This window comes from Nematolebias whitei, chromosome 4, assembly GCF_014905685.2.
Source record: "Nematolebias whitei isolate Nwh7 chromosome 4, NemWhi1, whole genome shotgun sequence".
Classification (NCBI taxonomy): domain Eukaryota; kingdom Metazoa; phylum Chordata; class Actinopteri; order Cyprinodontiformes; family Rivulidae; genus Nematolebias; species Nematolebias whitei.
The window spans coordinates 29,674,638-29,692,715 of NC_056501.1; the positions used below are offsets into that span (position 1 = coordinate 29,674,638).

General features: G+C 41.0%; 1 protein-coding gene across 1 annotated transcript in view; it reads right to left on the reverse strand.

Moving 5' to 3' along the window:
* adam19b (ADAM metallopeptidase domain 19b) overlaps positions 1-17,140 on the reverse strand; it is a 33,452-nt gene extending 16,312 nt beyond the window's left edge. The window contains exons 1-5 of the mRNA XM_037675960.1: positions 17,030-17,140; positions 16,768-16,866; positions 16,605-16,675; positions 405-483; positions 136-212 (exon numbers count right to left, since the gene is read on the reverse strand). Of these exons, the coding sequence (XP_037531888.1) occupies positions 136-212; positions 405-483; positions 16,605-16,675; positions 16,768-16,866; positions 17,030-17,140 (437 nt within the window). The remainder of the gene's footprint in view (positions 1-135; positions 213-404; positions 484-16,604; positions 16,676-16,767; positions 16,867-17,029) is intronic.
* Positions 17,141-18,078: the final 938 nt, after the last annotated feature.

Consider the following 18,078-nt stretch of genomic DNA (forward strand, 5'->3'; position numbering starts at 1 on the left):
TTGCTTTATAGAGTTCTTCCGTTGATATCAGTTCAAATATGAATTTTCTAAAATATTTACTTCTTAGTAGAAAAAGATCACAACCACTGAAATGAACCTCTAAATATTAGATTTTGTGAAAAGCTGTTTGTTTACCTGAGTCCTGAACAAGTGCTGACTGCCACACTGGAACCCTCCACACCCAGCACTTCCCCATGGTAGAAACAATGATCCTGGAAGACAAAACTCTAACTCAGCATCTACCTTTGCAGAAAAACCTGTTTGAACACTAGAAACCATAAAACATCTCATATTGCAGCATTTTTTCTTAATGTTGTCACTGACTTGATTTCTTTGCCTTTTGAACGATCTTTTTCAAATCCCCTCAGCAGAAAGAGATCATAAATCTGCTTGTTTAGACTCACAGTGTTGGCGGGAGACGAGGACCGACGACTTCCATCAGGGCTGTACCATATTTCCTGATATCCAGGGGCCAACAGCTGCCTGGAGAGAGTTTAAAAAAACAACTCAGGCACAGCTGAATGTTTATAGTGTCAGACAATAAAGCAACAAAAACAACAAAGAGACATGAATAGTGACAGATAGTACCTGGGTGGGTTTTTATAATGGGAACCATATTTTCCGGCGTATAAGTCACTTCAGCGTTTAAGTCACATTTATTAAATGATCAAAACAGCTTCATTTTGCCTGGGTGGCATCCATCCATCCGTCCATCCATCACACCCCCATCCATCTATCCATGCCGGAGCCACTAGCTTTCCTCCGCCTGCACCAGCTGAGTAAAGCGAGTGCACACAGGACTCGCTGTTGCAGTTCTTAAAATTTAAAGCATCAATCAAACATTGTGTTATGAATATAGAAAGAAAAAGTGTATATAAGTCACAGGGCTGGCAAATCGAGGCAAAAAAAAATTACTTATACACCGGAAAATACGGTAATAGCTGCAGAAAACTGAAATGCTAAAAGAGGCCAGAGGATCTCTGCTCATAAACTATTCATGCAGGTAGAAACACTCCACAAAGCAAAGTGTTTTAACATTTTCAAGCTGTGCTAAGCCAAGAAACACACAAAAATGCTATAAAAAATACATGCGCTTTTCTTAAATAACCATTTTACTTCTTGAACTGTGGAGTACATTAATGGTAAATGCTCTCCTTTTTTTTCCACAATAAAAGACTTTAAGTGAGGGACAAATGAGGGGAACACGCACATGTCTGAATAAACATTCATTTTATTTGGGTGAAATATTACATTCCTCTTATCCTCCATCTGTGTGTTTGTGGGCCGTTGGACTCGAACCAGCTCTGATGCTTATTTTCCTGTCGCACTCCTTCCAACCGGGTCTCTGTCCATCCTTCCTGTTTTCATTCATAAACTCTGTCTGCCTCACAGCTGCTTTTCCTGCGCTCTATCTCTCCTAGAATCTTTTCTCATCTTTCCTCAAAAGATCAGAATCTTCAAATGAGCTGCAGCAAAATCAGGCCACAGAAAAACCTGCAAACCCCAGCTCAGCTGATCGGACCGGAAACAACTAGTGGACCGTCGAACGCACAAAAATGGATCAACTGAAGTCAGTATTGCAGATATTGAGCTAAAGGTTGATGTGACAGTCATCCCTAACGTATGCTCAGAGAGCTAACTGTGCAAGATCTTTCAGTCAGCTCTGTCTGTTAGCAAAATTTCTCATGAAACGTTGGACACATTTATAGAAACTTTCAGATGATACAAATTCAGTCAGGTCATCTGGAAGTTTTTTTTTTTTTTTTATGTTGTTTTATGACCTGACTGAACTTTGTTGGATTTTTTAAAAAAATCTGGATTATTAAGCATGAACTTTGATGTTTTGAACCACTTTTGCTATGGCTGCCTCAGAGGAGTCGACGGGGGAGGGGGTGGGCCCCAAAAACCATCTTATCACCAGCAAACTGGTTGGCCCACTATGGGAGTGTGCTGCTTGTGGGACTGAGCGTGTTGTGGCTCCTTGGACTGGTGAAGTCCTTTAGATCAAGGACGCAACATCAGAGTCAGAGTCAGAGTTTCTTTATTGTCATTCGCACCTCATGTGGTACATGTGGTGGAGCGAAATTATGTACACAGGGTCCCAGTTACATCCAACAATAAAATGTATAAGAAAAACAGTAATAACATCTAAGATATGAACTAAGAAAAACATCAACTAAATATACACTAAGCACTCATAACATAAAACATTGAACATCAGCACAAACATGAACATGAGTCTGTGAGCAGATGTGCACGCATGAACACATCAACAATGAAACAGATCAGCAGCAACATGAAACAGATCAGCAGCAACATGATATGGTTTTTCACAGTGCTTATTCTAGTCAGAGACATCTAATATAACATCTCAACAAACAAACAAAAAAAGTAAAAAATTTGAAACCGTCCAGATGACCTGACTGAACTTTGTTGGATTATTTTTACCTGGCTTATTGAGCATGAACTTTGATGTTCCAGAAGATAATTATTGGATACATATAGCTGATTAGCTTTTGGAGTCAACCCGCTTCAGGGTGGCCTCCACAGCTAACGAATATTAAGACGTGGGGAGTGGTGGCACAGAGGTTAGAGAAGGTGGGCCTGTGATCGGAAGATCGCCGGTTCAAGCCCCGGTACTGACAACATCAAAAATGTGGGTGGGGTAAGTGAAGCACCCACAACTGCCCCCACCCTCATTCGCCCCACTCTGGGGCCTAGTTCACTACACCCATGAGCAAGGCCCTTAACCCCCACCATCTGCTCCCTAAGCAGGTCTCAGAACAATAACAGCTCATTTTAACCAATATTAACTAAGTAATAAAAATCCAAAAAAGTTCAATCTGGTCCTCTGGACATTCAAAAAAAACAAAAGCAAAACAAAGCAAAAAAATTTCTAGAAACGTTTCGTCTCTCATCCAAGAGACTTCCTCAGTCTGAGGTGCAAAGTTTCAGCCTGCCTCAGCAATGCCAAACCACCACCTTCCAACATCAGTAGAGAGGAGAGGGATGCACTCACCACTCTTAGCAAGGACAAAAACGTCATCATTCTCCCAGCAGACAAAGGAAGGTGCACAGTGATTTTGAACCAGAAAGACTATCATGAGAAGGTTATGACACTCCTTAGTGACTTAAACACTTATGAACCTCTGAAAAGAGATCCAGGAAGTGGTTACAAGAAGAAGTTAATAGATTGCCTGAAAAATTTGGAGCAGGACAAGGCTATTGACCGTTTTCTGTACCACAGACTGTACCCAGGGGAGGCCACACCTAGTCTGTATGGTTTACCTAAAATCCACAAACAAGGTGTACCTTTAAGACCTATTGTTAGCTTGATTAACTCTGTCACTTACAATGTTTCCAAATATCTGGCGTCTGTACTCATCCCTTTAGTTGGCAGCTCAGAACACCACATACAGAACACCATGGACTTTGTGGATAAGGTGAGGGATGTCATCATGGAGACTGATGAAACAATGGTCTCTTTTGATGTCACATCACTCTTTACGTGCATTCCTGTTGATGATGCAGTAGAGGTGGTCAGTTTAAAATTAAAATCAGACACCACTCTGAGCAGCAGGACCACGCTTTCCACAGAACAACTGTGTCAACTCTTGAAACTGTGCCTGCAGTCAACCTACTTCACATATGGGGAGCAATATTATAGGCAGAAACATGGGTGTGCTATGGGGTCTCCAGTTTCTCCTATTGTTGCCAACCTGTACATGGAGGAGGTAGAAAAGAGAGCCTTGACGTCCTTTTCAGGGACACCACCAAGTCATTGGTTCAGGTATGTTGACGACACCTGGGTTAAAATTAAATCTCAGGAAGTCCAACATTTTACTGACCACATCAACTCTGTGGATAAATATATCAAGTTCACACGAGAAGATGTAAAAACTGGCAAGTTGGCTTTCTTGGACTGTGAGGTCTCAGTCTCGGATAGAGGACATTTGCAAACCGAGGTGTACCGCAAACCCACCCACACAGACCAGTATTTGCAGTTTGACTCCCATCACCCTTTGGAGCACAAGTTAGGAGTCATCAGGACTCTGTATCACAGAGCAGACAGCATCCCCACTAGCTCGGGAGCCAGGCAGAAGGAGAAATCCTACACAAAACAGGCTCTAGAGCAATGTGGATATCCTAACTGGGCCTTCCTGAAAGCAGAGAAGAAACCCAAACAGGACTCCAGTCAGCCATCAGGTGAAAAGGAGGAACCCAGACCCAGACCAGTGGTCATTCCGTATGTTGAGGGGGTATCAGAGAAACTGAGACGTTTGTTTTCTAAACATAACGTCCCAGTGGCTTTTAAACCCCAAAATACATTACGGCAAAGACTGGTTCATCCCAAAGATCCAGTCCCCCGGCACAAACAGAGTAATGTTGTGTATGCTGTTCAGTGTCAGGAGGGCTGTGATCAGTCTTACATCGGGGAAACTAAACAGCCACTGGCCAAAAGGATGGCCCAGCACAGAAGATCAACATCATCAGGCCAGGATTCTGCGGTCTACACTCCTCTCTCAAACCATCGTTCCTCTCTGTCCAGGATGTGAACATCTTCATCCCTGAAAGAGTGACCGCTGGCCTGGAGATGAGTAAAGGAGGCCATCTTTGTGAAAAGAAACCGTCCATCATTAAACAGGGGTGGAGGCCTCCGGGTTCAACTGTCCCCCTCTTACCATGCTGTGATTGCTAGTATCACTCAGCCCTCTGTGAACAGTAAACAGCCATCAGTGTGCTAATGATCCATTGTTAGACTGATGGTCCTTCTTGAGCATGTGATCAGCTGGTTTTGGTTGTCAGCAGCAAACTGGTTGATCCACTCTGAGAAGGTGCTATTTAAGAGACTGAGCTGAATACAGCACCTCAGACTGAGGAAGTCTCTTGGATGAGAGACGAAACGTTTCTAGAATTTTTTTTGCTTTGTTTTGCTTTTGTTTTTTTTGAATGTCCAGAGGACCAGATTGAACTTTTTTGGATTTTCTACCTGGATTATTGAGCATGCATCAAGATAAGTAATAAAAACTTTACAGCTTTGCTTATGGCCTGATTTTAGCCTCTAGACAGAAACAGGCTACCAGTGAGCCTTTATGCTAGTTAGTGTAGCACTATTGAAGCAGTGTGACTCGTCTGACATTTCAATGGAGCACATGTCCCAAAATGTTTAACAGTTCCTTTTAAAGCACAACGAGGACAGATGAAGGATTGTCTCTCTGTATTTTCTCGCTCAGTCACCCTGAGGGAGACGAGCCTCTTGAAACAACGACAGCCTGTTGATGCAGTTTGCAACAAAGCAGGTCAAGGACAGAAAACATCCTTTAACGGTTCATCACTCAGGAGAAAGAGGGGGTTTTACGTTTACATACGAGTCAAAGGGACAGCTTTAAACTGATCAGTTTGTCTGGTGTTATCCTGAACACGCTGACCCCCACAGAGCTGTGATCTGACCTCATGACATCATCTGGCCTTCCTCTCTCTAACTCAAAGATTCCCTTATCAATCTTGTCGCGTCTTTAGGCTTTCTGGCATTTTCAGACGATCAATGAAGGGGAATTCCTTGTTTTATAAAAAGAACCAGATAATGACTCCATCTTCATTCACAGCTCTGTTCTCATGCCAGTCAGCAGCTGTGAGCCTGAGCTAAAGCATGCCGACACAAAACTCCTTCGGGTAAACATTTGGTGTAAACTAAACCGACTGACGGCTATACATCCTGACACAGCGCGACATGTAGACACAACAAGCGATTTCTGTGCTTTTTAAGGTCAGTTAGATGCAGACGTTTGGAAGTAAGGATCTGTATAAAGTTTATACACAATTAACATCTTACCTGCTGTAGATAGCACTTTGAATGATCATATTTACTCTGACCAAACTGACAAGCTAATGGCTAGTTCAAGTGAGTTTAAAACCAGAGCAACTCCAGTCTCATAAAATGTTTACAGCAGATCATGCAAACACTACTGTATAAATTGTTACATCATTATTTTACATCACACAATAATTTACATAGAATTTAAAATTTATTTGCAAGCACAAATAGCAGCAGCTAGCTGTGGCACTTCCTATGCAGCCTGAGGTCCTTCCAGCAATATTCCTGCTAAAATAACCAAATGATGTGAAAATAATGGCAGGGATGCTCTGAGCCAATCAAAACTATTAGAACATGTGATGTAACGACAACGTAAATATGTAAAGATTAAGTTGAATAAATCGAGTTCATCTAGCTAACTTGAAAATGGCATTGCTAATTAATGCTGTTTAGAAGACATGGGATGATGATTAGGCAAAAACTACAAACTGACTGTGCAATAACTCTGGATGACTAACCATCATTGTGGATGAGAAAACAGTTTTTTGCTCCTTTTGAAAATGTTAAATCCACAGTACGTCCTGCTCTCCAAAGACTATGTAACTAACAGAGCACTACCCATAATAAAAAAAAAAATCAACATTAGTAGGCATATTTCTTTCCCACACTGATGATAAAACAACAACTTGAGGAACAAAAATCAAGAAAAACAAACATTTTGATCAGGACATCCCTAAATGATGATGAGCAGTCCATCTGGGTCACTCGCTGTTTAAACTGGTCAAAAGATATTACCGTATTTTCCAGCATATAAGTCGCTCCGGAGTACAAGTCACATCAGTCAAAAAAAGCATCATGAAGAGGAAAAAAACATATATATAAGTCGCTTCGGCGTGGAAGTTACATTTATTATGCGTCACTACTGACCCGTCGCGTTTATTATGCTTTCATTTAATGGTCAGAACAGCTTCATTTCGCTTGGGCGGCGCAGCGCCATCCATCTATTGAGCTGCTAGCTCTCCAGCATTCCTCCGCCTGCACTAGTTGAGTGAAGCAATCACGCATGGGAGGACTCGATGTTGCAGTTCTTCGAAATTTAAAGCGTCAGTCCAAAATTGCATTAAGAATATATATAAAAAAAACCCGTATATAAGTCGCTTGGGCGTATAAGTCACAGGACTGACAAATCTATGCAAAAAAACAAACAAACTGTGACTTATATGCTGGAAAATACAGCAACTGTAAAACTTCCACACAAACCCCACTTTAAAAGATCTGAACTATAAGTTTATAGTGTTAAAATAACGTCAGTGTACTGTTTTATTCTCTTTCAGGTACGTCTCACTCTTACACAGCATCACAAACCTCCTGAGCTCTGGATCAGTTAGATGTGCCACAGGTTAATTTATAAAAACATCCAACGTGCAAAAAGGAAACCACAAACAAACAGGGTGTGGGTGTGATCAAACGGCCCAGTTTCATTCTCTGTCATTAGTTTCTTTAAGCCAGCAGATGTTTACAGGTACACATTTACCAGAAGAAAAAAAAAAAACACGTGTTAATGTGCTTTAGTCCAAGAAGATGGATATTTAGTGTAACTGGTGACACTGATGCTCTTAAGAAAGAACTGAACAGCTAATTAAACTAATTACAAAACTTTGGAGTTTGAAATTACATGATTTGATTTAGACGTACAAAAAAAGGCACTTCTGTCTACTTTCACTGAATGTGATGCACGAATATTTGTCCACTGAACAGTTGCACAAGAGCCAAATGAGACGCACATCATTTTCTTGATGTTGCAAGAACAACCGTCCTTTAATGCCTATTGATTTATTCTTTTGATGCCACATGTAACTTGGGAACACGTCAGAGCCTTATGCTTATTTAGATTCTGGTAACAGAAAAATGTGTGAAAGCTTCTGAGTTCGGACTGTACGACTCGTGTGACGTGATGGCGTCTGGACGTGGTCCAGCGTCCAGACACATGCTGTGATTGAGGATGGTGCTGAATCCCGGCGGTGGAGCAGCGAAGCCGAGACAAAGAGTCGGTTCAACATCAGGAGCAGAAAGGAGGAGGGGGGGGGTAATGCTAATGTACTTGAGAGATAGTGAGGGGTGAGGAGGGGGTGGGTGATGGGTAATGCTAAGGGGTCAGTGGGTTGCATTCCCTTGAAGTATCAGATGACATCATTGCTGTTGGGGGTGGGGGGACAGGCTGATGCAGAGTCAAAAGACAAAGATGAAGACATCTGAACATTTCATCTGCTCTCATCTACCACCAGACAAAAGGCAGATGATAATGTTTGTGCCCGTGCCTCTGTGTGTGTCTGTTAACAAAATATCTCATGAACAAGAGGAGAAATTTCAATGAATCTTGCAGATCGTTATCGTTGGCTGTACAACCAAAACTGATGAACTTTTTGGAGTCAACCTAAATTAAGGTGGCTGCCATTTAACCTTAAAAACACAAACACAACTCTAGCTCAGTCAATTTTATGAATGTTGATCTAATATCTTGTGTTAGTAGCTGAAACTGCTCCACGAGACATGTTCTGAGTGCTTGTGTAAAATTGTGCTATTATGTATTAGGAGTAAACTCTCTCTGTTAGCAAAATATCTCATGAACCACTTGATGGATTTTAATGAAACTTTCAGGAAATACTTCCCAATTCAAAATGGTCACCACAGTCAACCATAGAAAACCCCAAAATGGCTAAAAAGCAGTAATTTTACCGATATCATGCTAAAATCTGGAGGGGAGTGGTGGCGCAGAGGTTAGAGAAGGTGGACCTGTGATCGGAAGGTTGCCGGTTCAACTCCCTGTGCCGACAACATCAAAATGTGGTGGGAAAGGTGAAACACCCACACCTGCCTCCACCCTCATTTGCCCCACTCTGGCTCCTTGAGCAAGGCCCTTAACCCATCTGTTCCCCCGATCAAACTAGATGGCAGCTCTCTGCTCCACAGAGGGCTGTGGTAGCTCGGTGGACTGTGGTTGCATCAGGAAGGACATCCGGCGTAAAAATAACTGCCAAGTCTTCGTGCGAGTTACTTCGCTGTGGCGACCTCTGAAGAATGGAGCAGCCGAAAGAAGAAGAAGAAAGGGAAGAAAAAGCCTAAATCTGGTGTGCTAGTAGCTGAGAGTTATCTACATCAAATACTTGAAGTGTGAGATCTGGGCTTAAAACTTCAGCAATACTTGTTAAAGTGGATTCAACTTGTTTAACTGTTAGCAAAACATCTTACGAACCACCAGACAGATTTTAATTAATCGTTCAGTGCGTAATCATTGAAATGAATGTTTATCCACAATTGATTATTTTTAAGGTTATTGAAGGATTCAAGTTCTTTTGGAACAAAATCATGTACACAGGGTCCCAGTTACATCCAAAAAAAGTATAAAATGTAAAAGAAAACAGTCATAAGATCTAAGATATGAACTAAGTAAAAGGTTAATAAAAATACACTAAGCACTAGTAGCATAAAAACAATACACTGAACAACAGCACGGACATGAGTCTGTGTGAACAGATGAGCACGCATGAACACAGCAACATGAAGCAGATCAGCAGCAACATGAAGCAGATCAGCAACAACATGAAGCAGATCAGCAGCAACATGAAACAGATCAGCAGCAACATGAAACAGATCAGCAGTAACATGATGTGATTTTTCACAGTGATTATTCTGGCTAGAGATTCATGTGTCTAACAGCCTCAGGGTAGAAGCTGTTCCTCAGTCTAGTGGTTCTACACTTAATGCTCCTCAACCTCCTGTCTGAGAGGAGTGGGCAAAAAGTGTCTGTACTGGGTGAGTGGGGTCCTTCATGATGCAGTTCAAAATGGCTACCACAATGAGCCAACAGTACTGAACAGAAAAAATGTGTGTAACTCAGTCAACGTTACAACATTTGAGTTAAAATGTGACGTGGTAGTAGCTGAGAGTTATTCACAACACACACTCGGAGAGTGACTTCTTGCAGTATTCAAGAGTTGAGTAAAACAACTTCCTCGTTTCTTAATAAAGGCTGACTAGTTTAAAATTGACATGAACGGTGATGGGTGATGTCCCTTCAAGGAATGCTCAGCCTGTAATTTTTCACCAGCAGTCCGTCAGATTTCTTCTTGAAGTTTGGTTTGTGTTCTTTTTGCTAGCCGTGAGTGTGAAAGTAAAGTTAGTGCATGTCATCTGTCTGCGTGGGGCCACTGACTCTCAAACCTCGACCGCAGAGCATGAGCGGGGCATGTATATTTATACAAGAGCCCTGGGGAATATCAGGAGAGGTGGGAAAAAGTGAGAAAATGGAGTGGTCAGTGGAAGAAATACGATGTGAGGACACGATAAGGGCAGAGAGGAGGAGGAACGGTGCGGGCTGCAGTCCTCAGGGAGTGCTCCTGTCAGGGCTGGGCACTGAATGACAGAAGGAAGGCCTTTAAACTGAAGAGCAAGGAAAGTCAGGAAATAATAACCACACAGAGTCATATCTGAACCAGAGGGATATAACTTACACCCAAACTGACCCCAACTGTCGCTACCTTCCCCACCCTCACCCCACCTCAACCCCCCGGCCCCGCCGTTCGCCTCGTTTCCTTCCCATCTCGGCTCCGTCTCAAACTTTTCACGCTCTCTGCGTCAGCACACGCCCCGGCCCGGGCGTTTTTGCTTTTAACTGAATCAACTTTGCTGTTGCCTTTCATTTAGATAAAAGCTCAGGGAGGACACACATCCATACCAATGAAGTGCAAAGCAACGTGCACACATGGAGAACGGCCGGGGAGGACAGGAATGGATGGACTTTGGAGTCGAGCCACAGAGCGAGCGGTGCCCTGCGATCATTCACGGCTTCTCTTCCCTCAGTGCTTTGTGGTGGTGATTCACTGCCATGAAGAAAAGGAGGACGGCCGGAGAAAAACTGCGGCAGGATTTTACGAGACACAAACACAAAGATGACATCAACACACTTTCACAGCTACTTTATGCTCCCCACTCATCTGCCGACTACAGTTTTAGGCGCACAAAGAAGTAGCCAGGAAACCAGCGTGGCGGCGTTTCATCTGGCTTCTCCTCAGAAATCAGACATTAATCCTCCCTGACACAAACTGCAGAGCTCCCCAGCGTGGCTTTTAGTCTCACACACTTTGGAGGATAAATCAAAACAAAGTGAGATTCTTGATTTAGAAACAGAGTCTGGGGGCAGAAGGGCGAGGACGTGAAATGGTAAACCTCTGACTGGTCAGTGAAGACGGCTGAAAAACAGGCTAGCTGTGCTCTGTACACAGAATACTGTGGTGAGAAACAGGACTTCAGCTTTTCTAAGAAAGAAAGAAAGAAAGAAGTAGCATTGCAGGATGTGCCATGGCAACAGTGATCCGTTACAAATGACACCCTTTATTTGGCAACCCTGTTTGAAAGTACTGAATATCCAGAACCACGGCTGCAACTGATTAGTCACGATGGGATGTTACGAACTCAAAGTTAAAAACATCAGAGCAATAGTTCAGATCTTCTGAAGTGGGGTTCTGTGGAAATTTTACATACAGTTAAATCTTACATGTTGTAGATAGTTTTCTGAACAACCTCAGTTTGTGGGAACTGATCATTTTGAACAGACTCAGTGTTTCCCCTAGAACAGCTCCCTTGGCAGGACGCTCATACTTTTTATGTTGATGGGGGACTTGGGAGTAGAGTAGCGATTTCTAGCCCAAGACTGAGACCGACCCGAAATTCAGGCCAGGTTGGGCCACAATTATGTGCTTGATGAGTGGGCTGGGTCAGTCTTGGGCTTTTGATGCGGTTTTACAAATCATACAGCACAAAGAAAACTAAATAAGAATGCATGATATAAAATTGTGTTAATTTACTTGTAGAGGAGGAGGCAGTAAGTTTACTGAGGATGAGGACAGACATAAAATAGAGTGCAGCAGTTAATCAGACTGTGAAAAAAGAGAGTAGTGCTGGCGCATTGCTCAGCAATTGCAAATGTGGCCCCGCCCACCCTGCTTTCCGCCTCTTATCACACATCTGAGGATTTGCTATTGACCCATAACAAGCGACATAATGGAGCTTGAAAGTACTAAAGAAAAGCTAAAAATGGGAGAGCTCACTCTACAAAATCAGAACAGTGAAACCTGCTGATGTGTGTCGGATCAGGTGCACGCTCAAGTCCGACTGGCGAATGAAAGAGGTAAAAGAAAAAAAGTCCCGTTAAGCTACCGATGGATCACTGGATCATCGGCCACGTGCGTCTCGCTCCGCACCCTGCTGTCATCTGCCGTGGAAGAAGTTGCAGCACCTGAAGCTACAAAAGCCAAAGCGAGCAGCATGTTCAATTAAAATAGCTTTGTTCTATGTTTTTCCAAATAATTTTGCTCTAAAAATATGTTTGTTCATCTGTATAATAGCCTATCTTTAGAGTTAATTTTTAGGCTATTCCTCTATGTTAATAACCACTTGGTGATTTGTTATGTAATGTAATGGTAGGATAAACACTGACACTGACAAGCTAAGGACTAGTCCAAGCACAGCCAAGAACGAAGGTGGATTGTTGTCCTTTCAAAACACTTTCAATTGCAAAAATTTCATGGTGGTTCAACTCCATCATACACTGCTTGGCCAAAAAAAAGTTGCCATCTGGAAATAACTAAGCAAATAGGTACGAGCCTCCTATTGGATAATTACTGCATGGATGATTATCTTTCAGCTGGAAACAAGTTATTTAACCCCAACTGGTGCAATGAGTTGCTTCTCATTTCTTAAACAACCATGTCGAAAGACACATCGCATGGACGTGGAAAATATGTCAGTCTGTTTGAGAACGGTCAAATCATTGGCATGCATCAAGCAGAGAAAACATCTAAGGAGATTGCAGAAACTACTAAAACTGGATTAAGAACTGTCCAACACATTATTAAAAACTGGAAGGATAGTGGGGATCCATCATTTTGGAGGAAGAAATGTGGACAGAAAAAAATCCTGACTGATCCGGCGATCACTTAAACGTTTGGTGAAATCAAATGGAAGAAAAACAACAGTAGCACTCAGGGCTATGTTTAATAGTGAAAGTAAGAGCATTTCCACATGCACAATGTGAAGGGAACTCAAGGGATTGGGACTGAACAGCTGTGTAGCTTTAAGAAAACCATTAATCATTTAAGCTAACCAGAAAAAAAAAGGGCTTCAATTTGCTAGGGAGCATAAAGATTGGACTCTGGAGCAATGGAAGAAGGTCATGTGGTCTGATGAGTCCAGATTTATCCTGTTCAAGAGTGATGGGCGCATCAGGGTAAGAAGAGAGGCAGGTGAAGTGATGCACCCATCATGCCTAGTGTCTAGTCATCAATGCAAGATCTTGGTGAAAAATTAATGGACTGGATGGAAATAGATCTTGTGACATTGCAGAAGCTTATCGAAACAATGCCACAGTGAATGCATGATGTAATCAAAGCTAAAGGTGGTCCAATGAAATATTAGTGTGTGACCTTTTTTTTTGGTGGCGACTTTTTTTGGCCAGGCAGTGTATAAACATTTACAACAATGTCAGGGTCAAGTAATGTATTTATATAGAACTTCATGCTTTTCACAAACTCAAACAGCAGCAGCCAAAGGTAGTTATTGCACTCTGACTACAGCCTAGAGCAGAAATATGTTAATATTTCTCAAGTATTAACTGTGCAATGTGATGGCAGTGAAATACCAAACAGCAGCCACATAACCCATTATGACTTTTTTTTATTAAAGTTGTTTTAAACATCATCAGTACACTTTAGTCTTGGCCTTTTTCAGACTAGGCTTTAGCTCCTCAATCTGGTCAGGATAAAATGATCTGAACAATCTTTAAGGCTTAGTTTGTTCTAAGTCAAGTGCAACAACCTTCATCAAAAGGACAAAAAAAATAAAATAAAATCAAAGGTTTTCAGTTTTTCCACACGGAAAACTGAGGTTTCTGTTCTGAATGAAGCAAACCTAAAGCAATGGATTAATATTTGTAGTTTAAAAACACATTTTTTCCTTTTATATATATATTTTAAAACTTTTTTTTTTAAATCGTTTTGTGTTTTAGACAGAACTTGATTATTTCATGGCATTTTTTTTTTCATTCATTCAACCTTTATTTAAACAGGTTAGTCTCATTGAGCCTCGAGGACTCATTTATAAGAGAGACCTGTTATGACTTAATGATGAAATGATGTAAAATGGACCATTTTACAATCATTTAAAGAAAGAAAGCCTTGAAGAAGTAAACAAAAACGTATTGTAAATTGTAGACGTTCTTGTATACTTTGTTTTTAGAGCAACTTTAAAATTAATTTGGTGCTATCTGCATTCATGTCTAAAATTTCAGCGTATTTTATTTGCTTTTTTTGTCACTTCTATAGCTGGAAGAAAAAAACAACCTTAGTAAGTTAATTCGTAGCTGTGATTGAAAACCACAGCTACGAGAGAAATGAGAGCAAATTAAACCTTGAATAATGAACTAAAACTTAATATAAAACCTCAAATTATGATTGTAGTTAACAACTTTATTTGAAATTGTCAATACAATCACAGCTGCAGACAACATGTGGTGTGTGCAATTTTAGATTTGTACAAAAAAAGTCAAATAAAATTGAGAAAAATGAAAGTAACAACAAAAATAAACAGCAAAACCACTAAATAAAAGTGTTTAAAACGCAATCACTTCTATTTTTTACCAATTCACTTGTGAGTCAAGAAATTTAGTTTGATTAGATTGACTCAAAGATCATTTTATACAACGTGACATGCATCCAAATACATTATTGGAGTTAAAAAAAAAAAAACTTTGATAGTTTTTTTGTTGTTGTTTTGAACTAAATGTTCAAATCTTATCCTGTTTTAAACAACATAATCAGCTGAGCACAGGCTTTTTTAAATTTATTTTTTGTCCTTGTCGTTGCAAAACAACAATTTCCTCTTTCTTGGAACATTTTTTTTTTTCAATATTTCCTCATCGGTGAACACCTTCTCAATCTTGTTTTAAAGAACAGACTGTACACGTTTTATCAAAAGACCTCTCACATGAACTTCATCATTCATCCTCCCTGCTGTTTTCTTACCACACACGTGTGGCCGTGTGATGGATGGAAATCCTTGTCCAGTGGGAGAACTAACAGTGAGACCACCTGCTGGGCAGATAAAGCAGAATGGGGAATCCATTGGAGAGGTGGTGGTGGGGGGCATTCAGTCAGACACACTGGAGTCATGGTATTCAGAACGCCAGAAACAGCAAACACTTGAGGGGAAAAATGAACTAATGCTCATAAAGACCTTCTGTCTACTTGTGCGCTGGCTCAAATCCAAGTGATAAACACCTCCCTGCTATCACGGTGTCTGCCCAGCACCATCCCATTGTTTCTGGACAGGAACTGCTTCAGCAGATTGCAGGACGATAGGTGCCGAGGCACAAACTCACTTCCTGTTAGCCCAAAGGCACACGGATCGGGTGTCAAACCCTCTGTCGTCCAGAAACTCCCTCCTCCTCATCACCCACGGGGGCCACTGACCTTATGAATGAGACTGTGTGACAACTAACATCTGGTCAAACAAACTGGGCCATCTCGCTGCTGTCAGAGAGGCTGGTACTCTAACTTGATGCAATCAGATGGAAACGTGACTGTTAGGGTTTTATCAAGCAGGTTCTGATAAGAAGAAGGTTCAATAAATTGATCATTTTACCGAAAACATCATTCTGTTATTTGACACTGTTACATAAGACGACATTCCTTGAAGGAATGAATGTTGCTCTCCAGAGTTTTAGACTAAGATCATTTTAGTATCTTGATAAGATAAAAAAAAAAAAGGTGCTATATAAGTACAGTCCATTTACCATTTATGATGTTGTAGAGATTTTGGTCAAACCTTGTAAATGTTGTTATGCACTTATTTCATGCGAGACATGTTAGACTATAGGTAGAGTATGTGTTAAAGCAGGAACCTTAATGCCAACTGAGTTACAGATATTTCTGTTTGTGCTAAGGTACACGAGCTGTGGTATCCATCATGAATTAGGTTAACTCCAAAAGTTAATCAGTTGTAGATGTACAGGTACATCAAATGATTACTTTCAGAGTTTCATTAAAACCTGTTCAGTGTTCATAAGACTAACACGAAGAGGCGTGACCTGAATTGCCCAGGATTCAAGCAACGGTGTGGTATTGCGCTTTGAGTGGGTGTTGGTTATTATAAGCTATTAACACAACAGATTTTAGCTCAGTATCTGTAAAACTGGCTGTATTATAGTCATTTTTTGTGTTTTCAAAGTTTAGCAGGCTGTAGCAGACATCTTGAATTTGTAAGATTCCAAACAGTTATCAGTTCTAGGTGTACATCCAATAAATACTTTCTGAGATTTTCATCCATCTCATGGTTCATGAGCCATTTGGCTATCAAACAGAATCAACTCCAGTAGCAATGGTAAATTAGAAAACTAGATAGTGTTCAATAAATGATGGAGTATAGGTTGGGGAACAACTCTCATCAACCACCAGACCAAATTGCAGCTCATTATCTATTATAGAGCTATTAATGTATTTTGTATTGTTGCTAAGCTGTGGAGGCCACCGTGAATTGGTTTGGCTCCAAAAGTTAATCATCTGAAGGTGCATTTAATGACTACTTTCTGATAGTTTCATTCAAATCCAATGGTTCACTGAATATTTTGCTAACATGGAAGATAAATGAACACCCACCACAGTACTGACACAGGCAAAAGCATCGCCCTTTCATCTTTAGCGATGATGAAACGCAGTGATGTCCTTAAGTTACTCACTCATTTTTTTCCAGATGTAGCTGCAGCTCCTGACCCTCAGCTGAAATCAGGACCTGGACCTCTGCAGGATGCTGGCAGGAAAAGAGCAAATGCATGGGAATTATCATGCAAAAGATGACTTACATCAAATTAAAGCTCCATTTGATTGTTTTGTCTTACTCACCTCTTTGATGGTTGATCTTTTGTGCCTGAGAGGATGGAGCCAAATGGGAGAAGTAATCTCATAACTCTGTACGTGTTCAAAGATGCTCTTTGGTGAAGCCTGCTTGATTTCTCCTGTTTGGAAAGCCAAATAAAAACTAAAACATTATTATGCACGGTTCGGATTAAATATATATATATTTAATAAATCAATAATCTTTGGATATATTTGACAAACACGAGATGCGTTCAAATGCACACAAAAAGCTCTGTGAATCCGACGCACCGTTATAAACACCGGCTTCAGACCCAGCAGCAGCAGCAGAAACAACCCGGTGCAAGAAAAGTAGAAGACAAAGAGAAGACCAAACAGCTCCGAGAGGAGGAGGACGCATTCTACAAACAAATGGATCGACTAAACCAAGAGATGACGGCTCAGAAAACAGCCTGGATGAGATGGAGAGCCCGTGGCCGGTGGGACATCGCGATAAGCCGCGGCTGAATGTGATGCTGCTGCCGAGAGCTACTGTTCTCATCGACCCCTCCCACAGACAGACAGAGCTGTGGACTCAGCTGAGCTGTGCCAGGATGTGATGAAATGGTGTTCAGATGAGCAACTAGAGATACTGAAATCACCCAATAAAGAGGACTAATTTTAGACACAACGCAAACATGTCAAGCTCTATGCAAAAAAGGAAACAATTGAATCTATTACTTCATTTATAATTCTTAGTAAAATGTAGTCTGGATGGAATGTACCTGTACAGTATGCAGAATGTTTTTTTTAGGCTACGTAGCCGTTTACGAGTTAGCTGCAGTGTGAACTCACATAGGTAGGTCTTTTTTTTAAGTTGTCTTTCTAATTCAGCCTCAATTATATATAAAATTGTTTGACAGAATACAGTAAAAGTTCACTTGTCGCTGCTAAACGACTTAAAAAACAGGTACTTGTGTCAAGCCAGGCCCTGACACATCTGACCCCGCCTACTTTTGGATTCTCCAAAAAACAGTAGCTTCAAGCATGGAAATAATCCCTTTAATGAACGTTTTACTTTATTTCAAAACGGTTTTATCAATATGCGGTGTTACACTGAGGTTCAATTAATGAAAAGTTCAAAGGTTCAGTTAACGCTAACAACTTAAAAACAGGTATTTGTGTCAAGCCAGGTTCCGATTGCTATAATGGGGTGGCACATCTGACCCCGCCTACTTTTGGACTCTCCAAAAAACAGTCGCTTCAGCATGGAAATAATTCCTTTAATGAAAGTTTTACTTTATTTCAAAATTGTTTTATCAATATGTGGTGTTGCACAGAGGTTAGAGAGCAAATCTA